The sequence below is a fragment of the Dermacentor andersoni genome, chromosome 4 (assembly GCF_023375885.2).
Source record: "Dermacentor andersoni chromosome 4, qqDerAnde1_hic_scaffold, whole genome shotgun sequence".
NCBI classification, from domain to species: domain Eukaryota; kingdom Metazoa; phylum Arthropoda; class Arachnida; order Ixodida; family Ixodidae; genus Dermacentor; species Dermacentor andersoni.
This window is the reverse complement of record NC_092817.1, coordinates 141,439,219-141,454,625: the sequence shown is the minus strand read 5'-3', so window position 1 is coordinate 141,454,625 and position 15,407 is coordinate 141,439,219. Positions and strand designations below refer to the sequence as shown.

At 46.4% G+C, this 15,407-nt stretch overlaps 1 protein-coding gene across 1 annotated transcript in view; it reads right to left on the bottom strand.

Annotated features, from left to right (window-relative positions):
• Window positions 1-271: 271 nt before the first annotated feature.
• Window positions 272-15,407, bottom strand: part of LOC126537846 (uncharacterized) — an 80,690-nt gene continuing 65,554 nt past the window's right edge. Inside the window, exon 9 of the mRNA XM_050184920.3 lies at window positions 272-10,138. Within this exon, the coding sequence (XP_050040877.1) occupies window positions 10,085-10,138 (54 nt within the window). The 3' untranslated portion in view covers window positions 272-10,084. The remainder of the gene's footprint in view (window positions 10,139-15,407) is intronic.

Here is a 15,407-nt window from a genome sequence, read left to right as displayed (position 1 = left end):
CACCTCGTGTCGTCTGGTCAGGGGCGGCTGCAAACTCAGCCTAGTGGCATGCTGCGACTGGTAAAGATGTACATCTTTTAAACCTTATAATAAATTACAAGCTTTTTGTGGAGCACTTAGATGCATCAATTAATGATCAGAAGAACTTGCCCTAACGACTCGGTACATTTGTACAAAATCGTTTGGGGGTGCCTTTAAGTCCCCTTGCACAATCCTTGAGAAAGGGAACTTGCACAACACACAAACACATTAAAATGCATCAAAGCATAAATGGGACTATGTGGTGACATGCTTTATTTCCCCTGACCACTACTGGCTACAAAAAAAAAAGTACAGCATGGTTAAAAAAAGTTATCAGTAGTCACTTGTACATATACACTCTTGACCATGGTGTGACATAGATGCCTCTGCAAGGCTAAAATGCAGAACAAAGTTGGCAAAAGGAGATAAAGACGAGGTTGCTCGGCACCTTCGACGCTGCCCACAGGTGGCACAAAAGAGGTGAGGCAGGTCATTCTCGACTGTCGTTCATCTAGAACAAAAAATGAGCACCACGGACAGCATAGCCAAGGTCAGGCATGGCAAATCAACGTTAAAACCGCTAGTGGGATGTTTATGAAAAGCACTTTCTCCACGAATGCGGCAGTGCAAAATAGGCTAATACTGTGAGCAAATGCAGCAATCACGAGAAATAAAGCTGTGCTTGCATAAAAATTCATGAGAGTAAAATCAATAACATCGCCAAGGGCAGGAAATGCCTTCTGGCCAGTTCGATGCACTGTTGCGGTGTAGCTATCTAGCAGAAAAAATGAACATTGCATAGCAGCTCATGCAATTTCGACACACAGTCAACTGTGAACACATGACAAATAAAAACAATCTGCAACCGACCATATAAGTGGAAATGGACCAACACTACAGCCACTCTCAACATGCAACGAGCCACTGTTTACCGTTTTACAAAATGCCCACATATATATATTCTGCAGAGAGTGCCCCGGGCAATCAGAATTGTTCAAGTGACACTGCACTGTAGACAAGTCCAATCAGTATCACTACTAATCGGCAACCAAGACAGAAAGATGCTTGAAACCAAAGGTTACAAATAACTTGCGCCACTCTTATGTACACAGTGTCTCACAGCCACCTTTCCACATGCACAGGACTTCTGAAAGAACTGTCCAGACTTACAAAGTGACTGGTGCCAAGTTATAAACGTGCAAGAAAATCTGATCACGCCAAGCTACAACATAACTGCGGCAGCAACAAATAGCCTGTTGCAAGGGGGGCAAGTGTAGATTCTATGGCATGGAGAAAACAAGCTGAGCGCAATATGAATGAAAAGCTGCCAAAAAACCAGGACAGAGGCCACTACTGTCGTCAGCCGTACTTAACACTGCCATATTGCAAGAATGTAACTCCGTGTGACATGGAGTCTTGAGGGGCAGTCTCTTCTTTGCAAGCTGATCGCACAACTGCAGTCAAATGAATATTTAGGCATGTAAACCACTACACCTAAGGGAAAAATGGACATATACCCAAATTTTCAGCATGAAGCTACAAAGGAAACTGCCACGAAAAGGCGTTGGTTCTGGGTTTGAATCCTGGACCAGGATGAATTTTTGTTCAAGTAAGAAAAATTTTGTGAAGAAACGCACATGGGTTTCCTTTGCAGCTTTGTGCTACAATTTGGGAGGATGCAACTTTTTCCCTTTCGTGTGCTTTCCTCCACCTTGCGGGCTTTCACAGAACTGATTTGTCAAAACCACTACACTAAGCTGCACGCACTTTCCAAAACTTTCAACCACTATTCAACTGCAAGTCCATGCCTTACTTTAGAAGCATTGCACTGTCCGACCCAAAAAGTCAACCGGCAAATGCTTGTGTCTAAATGCAAGCCACTGAGGCCCAAAACTACAGCCCTATGCTGTGCTGGTGCGCTCATTAAACTGAGATAGGGACATCACCTCGTGGAAAGGCACTGTGCAATAGTGCCTATGCAATATTTTACCCAGTTTTGCAGTCTTGGTGTTAACAATTTCAGTGAAGAACTGCAGGATCTCAAGTTCGAGCAAGAAATGTTGCCCTTGACTAACACAATGGGCAGGCAGCATTACACAATAAGTCTCAATGTGTTTTAGCTCAAACATGTGCCTTGAAATAAGGCATTATCTCCCTTAGCTTTGGAGAAATCATGTAACTCCCAACATGAAACTGAACACAATAAATGCCCATACAATGTCCCCACTACACGAAGCCAAAGTGTTAAATAGCTACTAAATGAGAGGCAATAATGCCAGTTTTAAACGATGCCACTGAATGCTTTTAAGCATGCTATAACAAAATTGCAGAAATGATGTAAAACTGAAGCTGCTTGCTCACGCAGTGATGAGCACAGGCCCATGATTTCAGTATGTTTAGTCTTGTCTTGTAAAAGAAAGCATGCAGAGAGGTCAGTAATGAAGCCAAGCTGAAGACAGTGACCAAGCTGAAGACAGTGATGGAATGTGGGGCATAAGGTAAGCATGGTCTCACAAAGGCATAGTGCTTACATCGTAATTTTACTCTATCTATAAAGGTACCCATGTTGCAATTGATACGCAGGCTGCTTGAAGTGTGGCAAAAAAAATGTCTCATTTATGCTGTCTGCCACACCTGCTGCGCATGCTTTTTGCACAGCAGACAATGAGGTGGCAAGGCATGGTCTCTAATGGTGGCAACTGCTGGGCAAGTGATCTACAGTCTATGCTTGTTACAACGGACCCTGCGTACAACGAACTTTCGTATATAATGGACCATATTGCAATCTTAGTTTGCTCTGCTTATTTTATTAATGCAACGAAGTTCGCTTTTAACAGAATGTGCTGCTGTGGACTAAATTAGCGGCAATTTTTATCAAAATTGGGCGTATAAAACGGACTTTTGCCTTGTAGACACGGGCTGACAACCGACTTGCGAGGGTCAGCCAACGATTGCGACTCAATATTGCGTGTGCGAGGGACGAAGGCGGGGCGGAAGGCGCGCAGTCTTCTTTTGCACACGAGGCACGGGGAGGAGGCAGGGGAGAGGGGTTTCTACTCTGGCGGCTGCAGCTTACGGTGCGGCTGTGCAGGTGCCACATTTTGAAAGCGATCTGCGATGTGGACAAAGTGTGCCCAGTGCCGGTAGCTTCGTGTGTGCTGTGCTTTCGACGTTTAGTGGAAGCGAGAGACTGCAAAGAGGTAACTTCATTCGAGGATGCTGCCATGCTTGCTCACACAAGCTCTTTGACAGCGAGCATCCGCGCTCATCGAGTATGATGTATTCATGCCTGCCTACCTGTGTGCACGTGACACCGTCCTTGTTAAGTCAGTTAGTAAGTGTATGTTTACAACTTTATACAGCCGATAAAACTACTATCCTTACTTTGCATAGCTGTCTACTAATTTGCTATCGCAATCAATGCTTCGGCTCCTGGGTGAAACTGGAACTTTTTTTTGTTAATTTTTTACTTTGGACGTTCGTCACTCACTTTTTGTGATAACGTTGTTGCACGTCACGACCGAAGTTTCAGAAGCGAGGCGTCTCGGATGTTATGGACTTCGGATAAAACGAACATCTTTTGTCGCATTATCAGGGTCCATTGTAACGTGCGTCGACTGCATCTTTGTCACTTCCTGCAATGCGACGGCTGCCACAATGGCTACTGTATGCTTTGGGAGTGCGTGAAGATACCATCTCAGAGGCCATGTTGCACATAATTTTTCTGCGTTATCTGCCACGTGACCGTGGGCAATAAAGAGAAAGGGGGGGCCACACGACATTCTGCAGTTAAACAACTGATAGTAATCAGACAGAAGCATTGCCGTCTGTCCTGTCCTTTGGCTGCATTTCCACAATGTATAAAACATTCTTTTTTTTTTTTGTTCGACCATCTCCTCATTCATCACTCTGGAGAAATGTTTAGTCCCGTGCATGAAATGTCGGTATGCAGAAAAGATCAGACACAGTGGCTCACAAGAATGCACGCAGCATCCTGGGCAATGGCTGTGTGAATCCAATGCCTGACCTGCACTTTGTGAACTCTACTTCGTCACCACCTGAGGGGCGTAGCAAGACTCAATCAAACAAAGCAGTCACGCAGTTACTCCTTTGCACACAGTGCACAAACAAACTGTTTGCTTTACAAACCTCCCGCACGTTGGAACCGAGGATGATAGAAAAAACACAGATCGGGGATGTTCATTTCAACCATTGTGCGAGCGAATATGTGCATTGCTATTTCTAAATTGAGGGGAGAAAAAGAAAGAAAAAAAAAAAAAGAAAAAACAGACCAACAATATATATAACAAGATATAAAAGAATTTAACAAAACATATTAAGCATCAGATTGATGGCAAAAAGTGATAAACAGCAGCAGTAAATTCAAAGTCACAATATTCCAAATACAAATTACTACACATCACTGTAATGCAACACACATTAGTGAGTTTTAACATACTGCTGGTGCTCCACTGTTACTGCTACTGTTACTGCCAGCTTTCTGTGCTGTTTAAGATCATGTGACCAACGAGGTGTACACACGCTTGACGTAGTTCTCCGAGCACTCTGCAAGGCTAGATAAGCTAGTGTCGGCTATAAACATTCTTTGCGTTACTGACACTGAAGTGACTGTCTGATGCCTGAAATGAATCATGTGCACAAGATAAGTTGGGTTGTGCCTGCACCCAGCAGCGCTGGCAAGTGGCCGAAACAGCACCAGTAATGCACAGTGGAAGCCTTATGTCAGAACTCTCTACTTCAACATGCCCGTGAGTTGATAACAGCACATGAAACAGACTGGATTAAGCAGCTTCTTATTTGACACCGTTCTGTGCGCCCTGTTCATTTTGCTCATTCTACAACAGCGAGAGTCGAGAGAACTGTACCGCAAACTGCTCCGCACGTATGCGGCTGCGCGTGCAAGACAGAGTGACACCAAAGTGACAGATTCCAAGAAAACCAGGTGCTATTAACGAATGGCGGCAGTGTTCCTATTGCAAAGGAAATGCCATCTTGAAAAAGTTGCAGTGCAATGTGGCCAGGACTCGTATCATCAACACTGAGAACCTCCTCTGAATACACATACTGCTACCCAAGCCACTAAAGCAGTTCCCTCAACGCAAAGTACTGGTTTGGAAGAATCAGAAACACACTCACGCGACTGGAAGGCCTTTTCGCTTGGCTCCGAATGAAGCCTCCGACAAAACGGCCGTCGTATAGAAATGAAGTGCATGGGAGAACGCCCTTATTCAATAACAGCATGCCTTACAAATTTTCTGTTACAGTTGAACTGCCACGACTGAAACGGGACATGCCAACAACGCGCCACACTAGGCAATATAATACTGCTCCATGCAAAATTTTAATGGACACCACTGCTGCTCGCCTCAAAGCATTGCGAAAAGGCTATTTACAAGCACACAGGTACAGTTAACGGTCTTGTGTGTCGACAAAACGATGTTTCACCCCACAACACTAAAAGTGACACCACAACATTGAGGTGGTACGTTAAGACGACACCAAAGGAAATCATTACGTCAAGCTAACATTTCATAAGGTACAACACTTCTACCACCTGTATTTTAGTTGCTTTTCCTTTTTTGAACATCACCCGTCAGATAAAGCAGTTTTCTTTCTCCATCTGCAATGTTTCCGACAGATGAACAACACCAGCATGACATGTCACGATGAGCAATTAGATAAATCCTCAAAATTCCTATAATAAGCTTTTTTGATGATTAACTTCAGGCCACACACCACTTCCACGGCAAAAATATAGCCAGCCGATTCTCAAAGCAGGTCTGTTTAACAGGCATCCTAAGGATATCACCGTTATGTATATTCATCCCCAAAATATTCAAAGATTATACATGCAGTATTATTTTCCCAAAACGCCTCCCCTTCAGTAGTGGGCCGAAATAATCTAAATGCTGAGAAATGTGGTGCCACAATCTCAAAATTGGTAATAAAAAAGTGCTACAAATTTATCGGCAGTATTTTGCTGACTATTTAAACACCGTGACATGCCGTGCAAACAAAGCGTAGGAAAGGTGAAGGTAATGCAGATGAACTGGAAGAATTGCGCTAGTTTCCAAATTTTCAACATGCAATTTTCAAAAAATCACCTGTATCCTTAGGAAAACAACACAAATCAAGAAGCTGGGTATAAACCAAAGCCGAATGAATTGATTGATATGCAGAAAGTAAGAACACAAACTAGCAACATCTGTAGACACCTTTCCCAATACGAAATGTACCGAAATACGCAAAAGTGCATTGAATCTCGTGCTTTGGCAGGAAATACAGACATGAAATACAAGCATGAAAAATAATTGCTCATTACTCTTTTCTTTCATTTGATTCCGCCCTTGAAATGTAGATTAAGGGACACTAAAGGCAAATAATAAGTCGACGTGGACTGTTTAAATACCATTCCAAAAACCTCACAACACTCGCTTCGTGCCAAGAAAGGACTTGGTTTACGAGAAAAGTGCACCTGAAGGATCCGAATACCGTTTTCGAAATTCTAATCTCCTGCCACCCAAACGGGGAAGTGGTGACGTTGCATATGCCACCACCACCCTTCGCTGCCGTCATTAGTAAAACGGCACCCACCAGACGGCGGCACCGAGCCAAGACAGAGCAGTGGATACGCCGCTGCAGCAGCTTTATGGTCAAGTGGCGTAGAGCGTTCGGGCATCCCACAACATAACACGGTAGTTGAATTTTCTGTTACTTGCAGATTGTGAGAGTTTCGCGAGCCAGCAACACTAGAAAAGCACTACACGATAACGAAACTGCTGAACGCAAAAGCGAGCACGGCGCAGAGTCGTGCAAAAACAAAGCCCTCCAACTGCCCGCGTCATCGTGAAGGGTAATTTCAACGAGTTGTGTTTTTTCTAAAAATGAAGTTTAACTGGACAAGTAGCATTTTATTTCGTCTTATAATACAATGCTGCTTTTTGCAACGAGTGGTTGGGTACTAGTAACAGAATTCAGCTGAGGACTGCTTTCCTTATCAGACATGCACTTAAATGTCCCGGGGGAGTCTCTAATCATGTCTTGCATTTACCTCAGTTTCTCGGTTATTTGGGCTCTGTTCGCGATAATATTGACGCCTTAGAGATTCTCAAGCACTAATCTATCACTTTAGCTTGACTTAATATTTGCCTTTAGTGTCCCTTTAAGCCATGAACAAAGCTTGTGAGCCTACCCTGATAAGTTCCCTGTTAGTGACCCTTTAAAGAAGCAATTCATCTACTAACTCATAGACCGCTGAAGCAGCCACATCCAAGAGTCAAAAGCATGCGTTCAGAAAATGCCAGCAACAGCGAGAATAAAGACTATCTGTTCGCCATCACAAACTGCATGAAAGAAACAACAATATCCAAGATTCTAAAATGTATCGCGCCTCAATAACTAGAGTCTCATCTAAATGACCCTGCTCTACTGAGAGAACAATTTCAAACCAACCACAGTTGACTCCTAAAAAATTATTCTGCGGTACAGTGAAATCTTGACATATAAACTGTAGGTACAACAAATTATAGGATATAACAAAGTACATCTAAACTGTTTCTTGCCGAGACCAACCCATAAAAATGTGTTTATCGGATATAACAAAGGCATATTTGTGTGGGATGCGACTTCATTAAAATGCCACTCAACTGTGCACTTTATAGACTATATAGAAGACAATCGGCAATCCACTATGATAAATTTGGGCTGGCAATAACCACCAATATTGATGAGAGTGACTGCAGCATGGAATAATAAGAAAAAAAAAACACACAGGGGTCCAGGGTTAGCTTGAAAAACTGTGCCAGTGATGCAATACCTAAGCTGCCAGTCTTTTACGTGCTTCAGTTTCTTGATTAAATCAGATCAGCAGAAGCTCAAATTATGCAGCTACTTTTCTCGAGTCAAAAGGTGACACATTATAACAGAAAGGCCTAGACAACGGGAAGACCAGGGAAATATAGGAAAGTTACTCCAAGTCTAAGATGAAAATAAGTCTGCAGCTGGCTGTAGACGAAACAGGTTTACATTGAACAATGATATGGCAGTGGAAGAGGTGCCACTTTTATTTTAGAATTTCATCGCGCAGACCACGCGGCTTACTGTGTTAAGGTGTTTTGCTCATCCCTTAAATGCCATGATCACTGTGGACCCATTCTGCCCTTCGTTATTTTACATTAAGTTATAAAAGCACTGCAAAACTTTAAATTACTTCATTTTCTTTTAACTTTTGTTCTTGTGCCATTTCTTCATGCTAGTAACCGCTGTAACCCCGTTTTCTATGGCAACACAGCCCTGCCCAGAGAGGAACGGTGCTGCGACAATCGAGAACGGCCTTCCAAGAGCACGAGGAGAAAGGCTGAGGAGTGTTGTGCGATGAAGAAAGCGGAGCGGGAGGATGTCACGACTCTAGCAGGCACACCACTGCTGGTCCTTGCAGGACACGACTGAACGCCACAAAAACAAGGGGGGGGGGGGGGGGGGGGGGGGGGTTGGGAGAACTACACGCCCTTAGCATTTTGTGCCTTGTTCCAGAAACACTTGAGTGACCAAACTCAAATATGGTGCGGACACCCAATGTTACGAACACCTGGGAGGCTCTGAAGCCTGTTTCAAGCTGGCACCGACTAATGGCTAACAAAGACAGCAACCATGCCACTTCTGTTGCCCTGGTCTGCTTGGGCTTCAGCCCATGAGCAGTATACCTGGCCGCCGTTTTGCGGGGGCATCACTTTTGATGCGCATTCACTGGATCAAGCCAGACATGGTCTCCGAGATCACGTGATGTAACCAAGAGTTGCTTTTAAGTCATCCAATCTTGGAGGCTGTGAGAATCGGCGAACACAAAGGATGTCACTCGAGTGAGGCACTGTACTAGATGCTGCATCTCGCAGAAGTGAAGCTCCCCCAGACAGTGATCAGCACAAAATATAACTTTAGCAGCCGGTTCACTGGTTCTCAGCAGCTATGGTCTCGGACTTTCTTGTGTTCATGCACAACAAGCCCAGCACCTCCTCCCTGCGTAAGGAAGGAGGTGCTCCAATCTAATCTAATCTAATAGCTCTTGCAAGCGCAAATGATGCAGACGCCACTTTCCTGAAGCGGTGAAACAAACAGTGAAGTTGCCATACCTTTTGAACTTTTGGTTTTGGTGTTCCAAATGCAACCCCAGGTTACATCCACACCACCTCCTTTGTTCTGTTTTTCATTTCTTTGTGTCATGCTAATCTGACCACCAACTTACACAGATGCTAAACAAGAGTTACTCCTCCCAAGACATCTTTTGGTGTCATCCCACTTTATTGATTTGTGCTATCCAGTCAAACTAGAGCACAGATCAAACAAACAATACGTGCCTAATGCAAAGCACACACCGCAGCTGCCACATTGCGTCTTGACTAAATGCAGCGTGACAGAAGCACACAATGAGAGGAACGCAACACAAACAAGATAGGAATGAAGGCTGAACCGAACCAGTTCCTGCAGAACTTATTCTCAAAGGAAGACTACCACAAATACCCAGGTGAACAGGGCCGCCCTTACATAAGTTCAAGTCTGTCCCTTGCTTGCACTGGCTCACAACAAAAAGTCAACTAGCCCTGCGATATCTAGCTCCCAAGCCTTGAAGAGTCATTGCTTGAAGAGTCAAGCTTGGGTGATTGCTTTACCTTCACTTAGAGTGCATTACTTTGCAGCGTGGATCATCAGCAGTCATTACTGTTAGTGAAATTGTGCAAGGGGCAGACAAGAACCAAGGTGCTGCTTTCTACCAAGATGAAGGACAGTGACGCTTACACAGACGACAATGGGGAGAGCAGGGTGAAAAAATTAGGGCCACGAGGGAAGCTCTAGGGGAAAGCTTCCCTCTTTCCCAGGGAAACGGAGGGTGGCATGAGAGAAGTGAAAATACAAAGAAAAAAAAAAGGAAATGACTGTACACAAAAAGCGTGTGCTGTGTGTCGTTGAAGGAGGCCTTGGGAGTGATGACGACAGCGGACAGGGAAATCCAGGGAAGCCGGCGGCAGCCGGTGGATGAATAAGCCGGTCAACTGGACCCGAGTGCACATGTCCGCCACAGCTTCTGCAGGTTGGCATACATCTGCAAAGAGTGCGCAAAAGGGTTTCACAGGATGACATGTGCCGACAAGCAAGCCACTCACATGGGAACAGCTTAAGGTGAAAATTTCTCTAGTTCGCCCTAAGCACACAAATTCTGTGGGATACAAAAACGCACACACACTTTGTTAACAATAATTTACCGTTAGATGCAGAACACAAGCGGCAGCCAACCAGGATCGGCAGAGACTGGCAAGCGACCCATTGTTATAATGTCACAGCGACTTTCTCAGCAAAAGTCACTGTTGCAGATTTTGCCTGCTACAGTTGAACCCACTTATAACAATTCCAGGTATGTATAATGATTTATCGGTTGTAACGCCCATATTTTGCTAGATTTAAGATTTTCCAACATTGCCTATTGAAACTTCGTCCAGGTATTAAAACATTTTCAAAAGCACCGTAATCTTACAGTGAACACTTGAACCCGGTCACAGTAAAAGGAAGGCGCACGCAATGTTTCAAAGCACAGAAGCGTGAACGAACTGGGCGCATGGCAGCACGCCCCACGCTCCAGTGCGCCTCCAAGATGAGCAACTGCTGAGTGCGGGTGTGAGAAGCTGCGAGTAAAGTCACCTGCTTTCAACCGTGCCAGAATAACCATACTTTCAAGGCACGCCTCCAGCATGCTTCAGGATGAGGCAGTATAGCGTAGGGTGCCTCGATGTGCACACTCTACAGTGTACTACAGGCATATTAGTTTTTCCGCAGTTCTCTGTGCGGCACTGCGTGGACCAACGTCCGCTCAAGCGTTGCTACCTTATTGTTGCTGTCGATATTCATGTGGCCAGAGTTGGCAAGAATGCGGCACGACACGATGCTGCCACGCAAAGTTGCAAAGGGTCGGCGGCAGCCGCTGTGCCACGATCGGGAGACCACAGTTCGTCAACGCTCAATCTATTTACATTGTTGCTGATAATGGTTCCGAATGGCGCACGTGAACTTTCGAACTTCATACCATTTTAGCTGAAGCGACACGGAAAGTGTAACTCCACGACTCTCGGCGCCTGCATCATGACTGATGCTGCAGCCGTAAAAGCAAGACCTTTGCAAAATTCTGGCATGTCGCAGTACAGCCAAATCTCGATGTGTGATGAATTAGGCGGGACTGCACAAAATCGTTCCTTATTCTGAAAGGTTGTTACAGTGAAAGCCCCAAAATTAACCATTATGCCCATCAGTTCATAAGTTGTCGCCATTTGAGCTATCCGCGAAAATGTCATGGTTGGCTCTTGGCCCACCCACGCTGTTGCTATTTCCCCTAGATTCCGTCACCATGCACCACCGAAGTACAGTATAGTAAGAGTGATGTGCACAAAGCAGACGCTGAGAAAAGGACTGACAAAAACAACGCTCCACGTTGCTTCCAAAGCACAATGTTTCTTGCTGTTTGTTCGTTTTTCACATTCCTTGACATGGACACCGCAACTGTCTCACTTGAGCTGGACACCGTCTGCTAGGCTCTCGGCTGAGAGCGGCAGTATTGTAAAATAAAATTCCAAAGCGCAAGGCGCATCGACACTGTCCGGAAAGTGCGACCATGTGGTAATGGATATAAGAATCAAAATTTTGCCGTACGGATGGCTTTTTCCGTGCAAAATAATCGTGACATTTGCGTTGCTTAGTTCGCTGAAACAAACGATGTCGAGACGAGGCGATGTTTACCTCCGTAAGTTCGTATCTGCCGCCATTACCACGCTGTGCGTCCCAACGTTACTAGGCGCGTCCCGCCCCGCCTGCGCACCGGAGAGTACCTGAGTAGGCGCAGCGTGCCACAAGATGGCGCTAGCTGCTTCATGCGCGTCGGACACAGTTGCTCCGAAAGAGAGAGAAAGAAAAAAAAAAGCGACAAGCAAAGCGGCGCGGTGGCGCCTGTCCCGCACTCAGTCTCTCTGTCTCGCGATAGCAGGCTGCCGCCACCAAAGCAGCGTGCAACCAACGGTACAACTCAGTTCGAAGATGGCGCCGACAAAGCGCAAAGCTGTGTCGCTTGACATGAAGATGGATATTTTGCAGGACTCTTGACGCGGCTTCAGGGTGAGCGAGCTCATGAAGTATGAGCTCGCCCAGTCGACGATATCAACCATCTTGAAAACCGGGAGCACCGCGATAGTGAAGGCAGGAGCTACAGTGAAAGCTCGTTAATTCGACTTCCGTTAATTCGGAAAATTCGATAATTCGGCCTTCGCGCCTGGTCCCTACAATTATATATAGGAGTCTATGGGACGAAACTCTCGTTAATTCGGACGGATTCCAGCCCACCTCGGATAATTCGGACGATTTCGGGCGAAATAAGGCAAACGCACCACAAAAGTGATACCCAAACCAACGCCTCGTTGCCCAAACGCAGCATCGCCATTGACATCAAGTGGCTGAAACTTGGCCAATCCAATTCAATTGGCTCGACTTGTGGCTGGATGGGTGCTTTTCCTTGTTTTTGCATGTGTCAGCCTTATCGACGGGGCCATTTTGTCGCTTTGTTGCTGTTGGTGCGCTACATCCTTGCACGCTGTTTTGCCGAGGACCGCTGGATTTAGCGCAGCTCAGTTGTTGAACTTTATTGGTGCTTTTCTGTTGTGCGCCTGTGTCACTGCATTCTCCGCCGATGGCAACGCCGGCGAAGCGGCCGAAATACGAAGCGAAGGACTTGGCTACCAAGGTGGAAATGTTGCGGGCCCTGAAGGACGGACTCTTTCGACAAGAAGCCATGAAGAAGTACGACGTGAAAAGAAGTACCTCGAGCACGTATGTGAAAAATGAAGAACAGATTCTTCAGGCGTTCGAAAGCGAGAAGTTTCGAGCGTCACGAAAGCGTCTGCGAACAGCAGCTCATCCAGAGTTAGAAGAGGCTTTGCTTCGGTGGGTGGACGACTCGCGTAATGCAAATCTGCCATTGAGTGGACCCCTCATCATGGCGCAAGCCGAGAGATTTGCACTGATGATGCATATCGATGCATTCAAGGCATCGGAAGGGTGGTGTGCGCGCTTCAGAGAGCGACATGGCCTCGTTTTTAAGACTGTGTGCGGCGAAAGAGGCGCTGTCAACAAAGACGTTGCCAACAACCGGAAGAACGCTCAGCTGCTCGAACACATCGCCGCCTACGATCCAAACGACATATTTAATGCTGATGAAACAGCACTTTTCTTTAAGGCTTTGCCAGACAAGACTGTGACCATGAAAGGAGATCCGTGCATCGGTGGCAAAAGATCCAAGGAACGTGTCACCATTCTTTTAGCCGCCAACATGACAGGAACAGAGTGCTTGCCGCTTGTCGTCATTGGAAAGGCACAAAAGCCACGGTGCTTTAAGAACATGCCTGCTCTTCCGGTGGAATACCCAGCGAATAAAAAGGCCTGGATGACGTCGGAAATTTTTTGCGGCTGGATGCAGAAGTTAGACCGACAGTTTTCCGCAAAGAACCGCAAAGTGTTAATGGTGCTGGACAATTGTAGTGCGCATAACAGTGTCACCGGACTGGACAACATAGAAGTTGTTTTCTTGCCGCCGAACACAACATCGGCCCTCCAACCGATGGACCAAGGCATAATTCAGTATGTCAAGACCAAATACCGCAGGCGCGTGCTGGAACGGATGCTCCTGTGCCATGAAGTCGGCAAGCAGTACGACGTGAATCTTTTGAGCGCGGTCAACATTCTTGCCTACGTTTGGCACAACACGCCCGTGCACGTCGTCGCCAACTGTTTAGACACAATGGCTTTGTTGTGCGTGAGCCTGGCGATGATGCAGTGGCCGAAGTGTCGCTAGATGACAATGGAGATGACTGCGAGGATTTTGGAGGAGTTCTGCCGGATGCGGTGACACTCGCTGATTACGTCGGCATTGGTGACGGCGTTGTTACAGCTGGCTCGCTTACCGAAGAAGAAATTGCCAGGGACGTGCTGCACGGCGAAGATTCTGACGAGGAAGAGGAACCGCGAGAGGAGCAGCCTCGGCCCCCTCGCACTGTAAAGGAAGCCGCGGAGGCCCTCGCTGTGTTGGAAGAATTTTGTTGGGACACTGCAGACAGCATGCGAGCTGCTAAGCACCTGGAAGGACTTCGTAAAATAGTATCCGCGCGGGTTTCTGCTCGAAAGCAGACGAGAATCCTCGATTACTTTGCGCAGTAAAGGTTTGTTGATGAAAGTCGTGCATTTATTGTTTTTGTTGTCCGCTCGATAATTCGGACATTCGGTTAATTCGGACATAATTTACGGTCCCTAGAAGTCAGAATTAACGAGCTTTACACTGTATCAGCGGCCCTGCCAATCAGCGGAAAAGGGTTGAGACCCTTGTATGCCGATGTTGAAGTTGCGCTTTACCAGTGGTTCATCACAACCCGCACGCATAATGTGCCTATTAGTGGGCCAATACTTGCCACCAAAGCGAAAAACTTCGCTTTTCTTCTGGGACGCCCAAATTTTGAGCCTGGGGTAGGCTGGATTCAGCGCTTTAAAGAGCAGCACGGAATCGTTTACAAAAACGTGGTAGGGGAAGCGGCGTCTTTGGACACACAGGCAAAGCAGCAGTGGCTGCAGACAAAGCTGCCCAGTGTGCTGGAGCGCTACGCGGAGAAGGACATACATATTTGCGACGAAACTGCTGTTTTTTCAAATGTTGCCGTCGAAGACTCACGCTCTTAAAGGAGATCGATGCCCCGGCGGGAAGCACTCGAAACTTAGGGTGACCGTGTTGCTGTGCGTTAGCATGGACGGGAGCCATCGTCTCAAGCCTTTCATGATCGGGCGATCAAAGAAGCCAACATGCTTTAAGAATCAGCACATCCCGGTCCGCTATCGCAGCAATAAGAAGGCGTGGATGACCCGCAACCTGTTCGAAGAATGGCTGCTCGAGTTCGGCAGTATAATTGAAGGCCAAGGAAGAAAAGTAGTGTTGCTACTTGACAACTGTAGCGCACACAGCGTTAACCCGAAGCTAACATCTGTCAAAGTGATGTTTCTGCCTCCGAATACTACGGCAGGCCTGCAGCCGTTGGACGCCAGTGTGATCGCCAACTTTAAAGTCCTGTACCGGCGGCGCATGCTGGAGTGGCTAATTTTAGCCATTGACCGCGCAGCTCCTGGCACGTCGGGTCACGCAGACGGGCCCGCTGACCTGAAGATCAGACTTTTGAAAGCCGTGCGCTTCGTTTATGGTGCATGGTATGAAGTAAAGCAGTCAACCATTTACAACTGCTTCAAAAAGGCAGGCTTTGTGCTTCAGGACGAACTTCCCCAACCCACTGAGACCAACA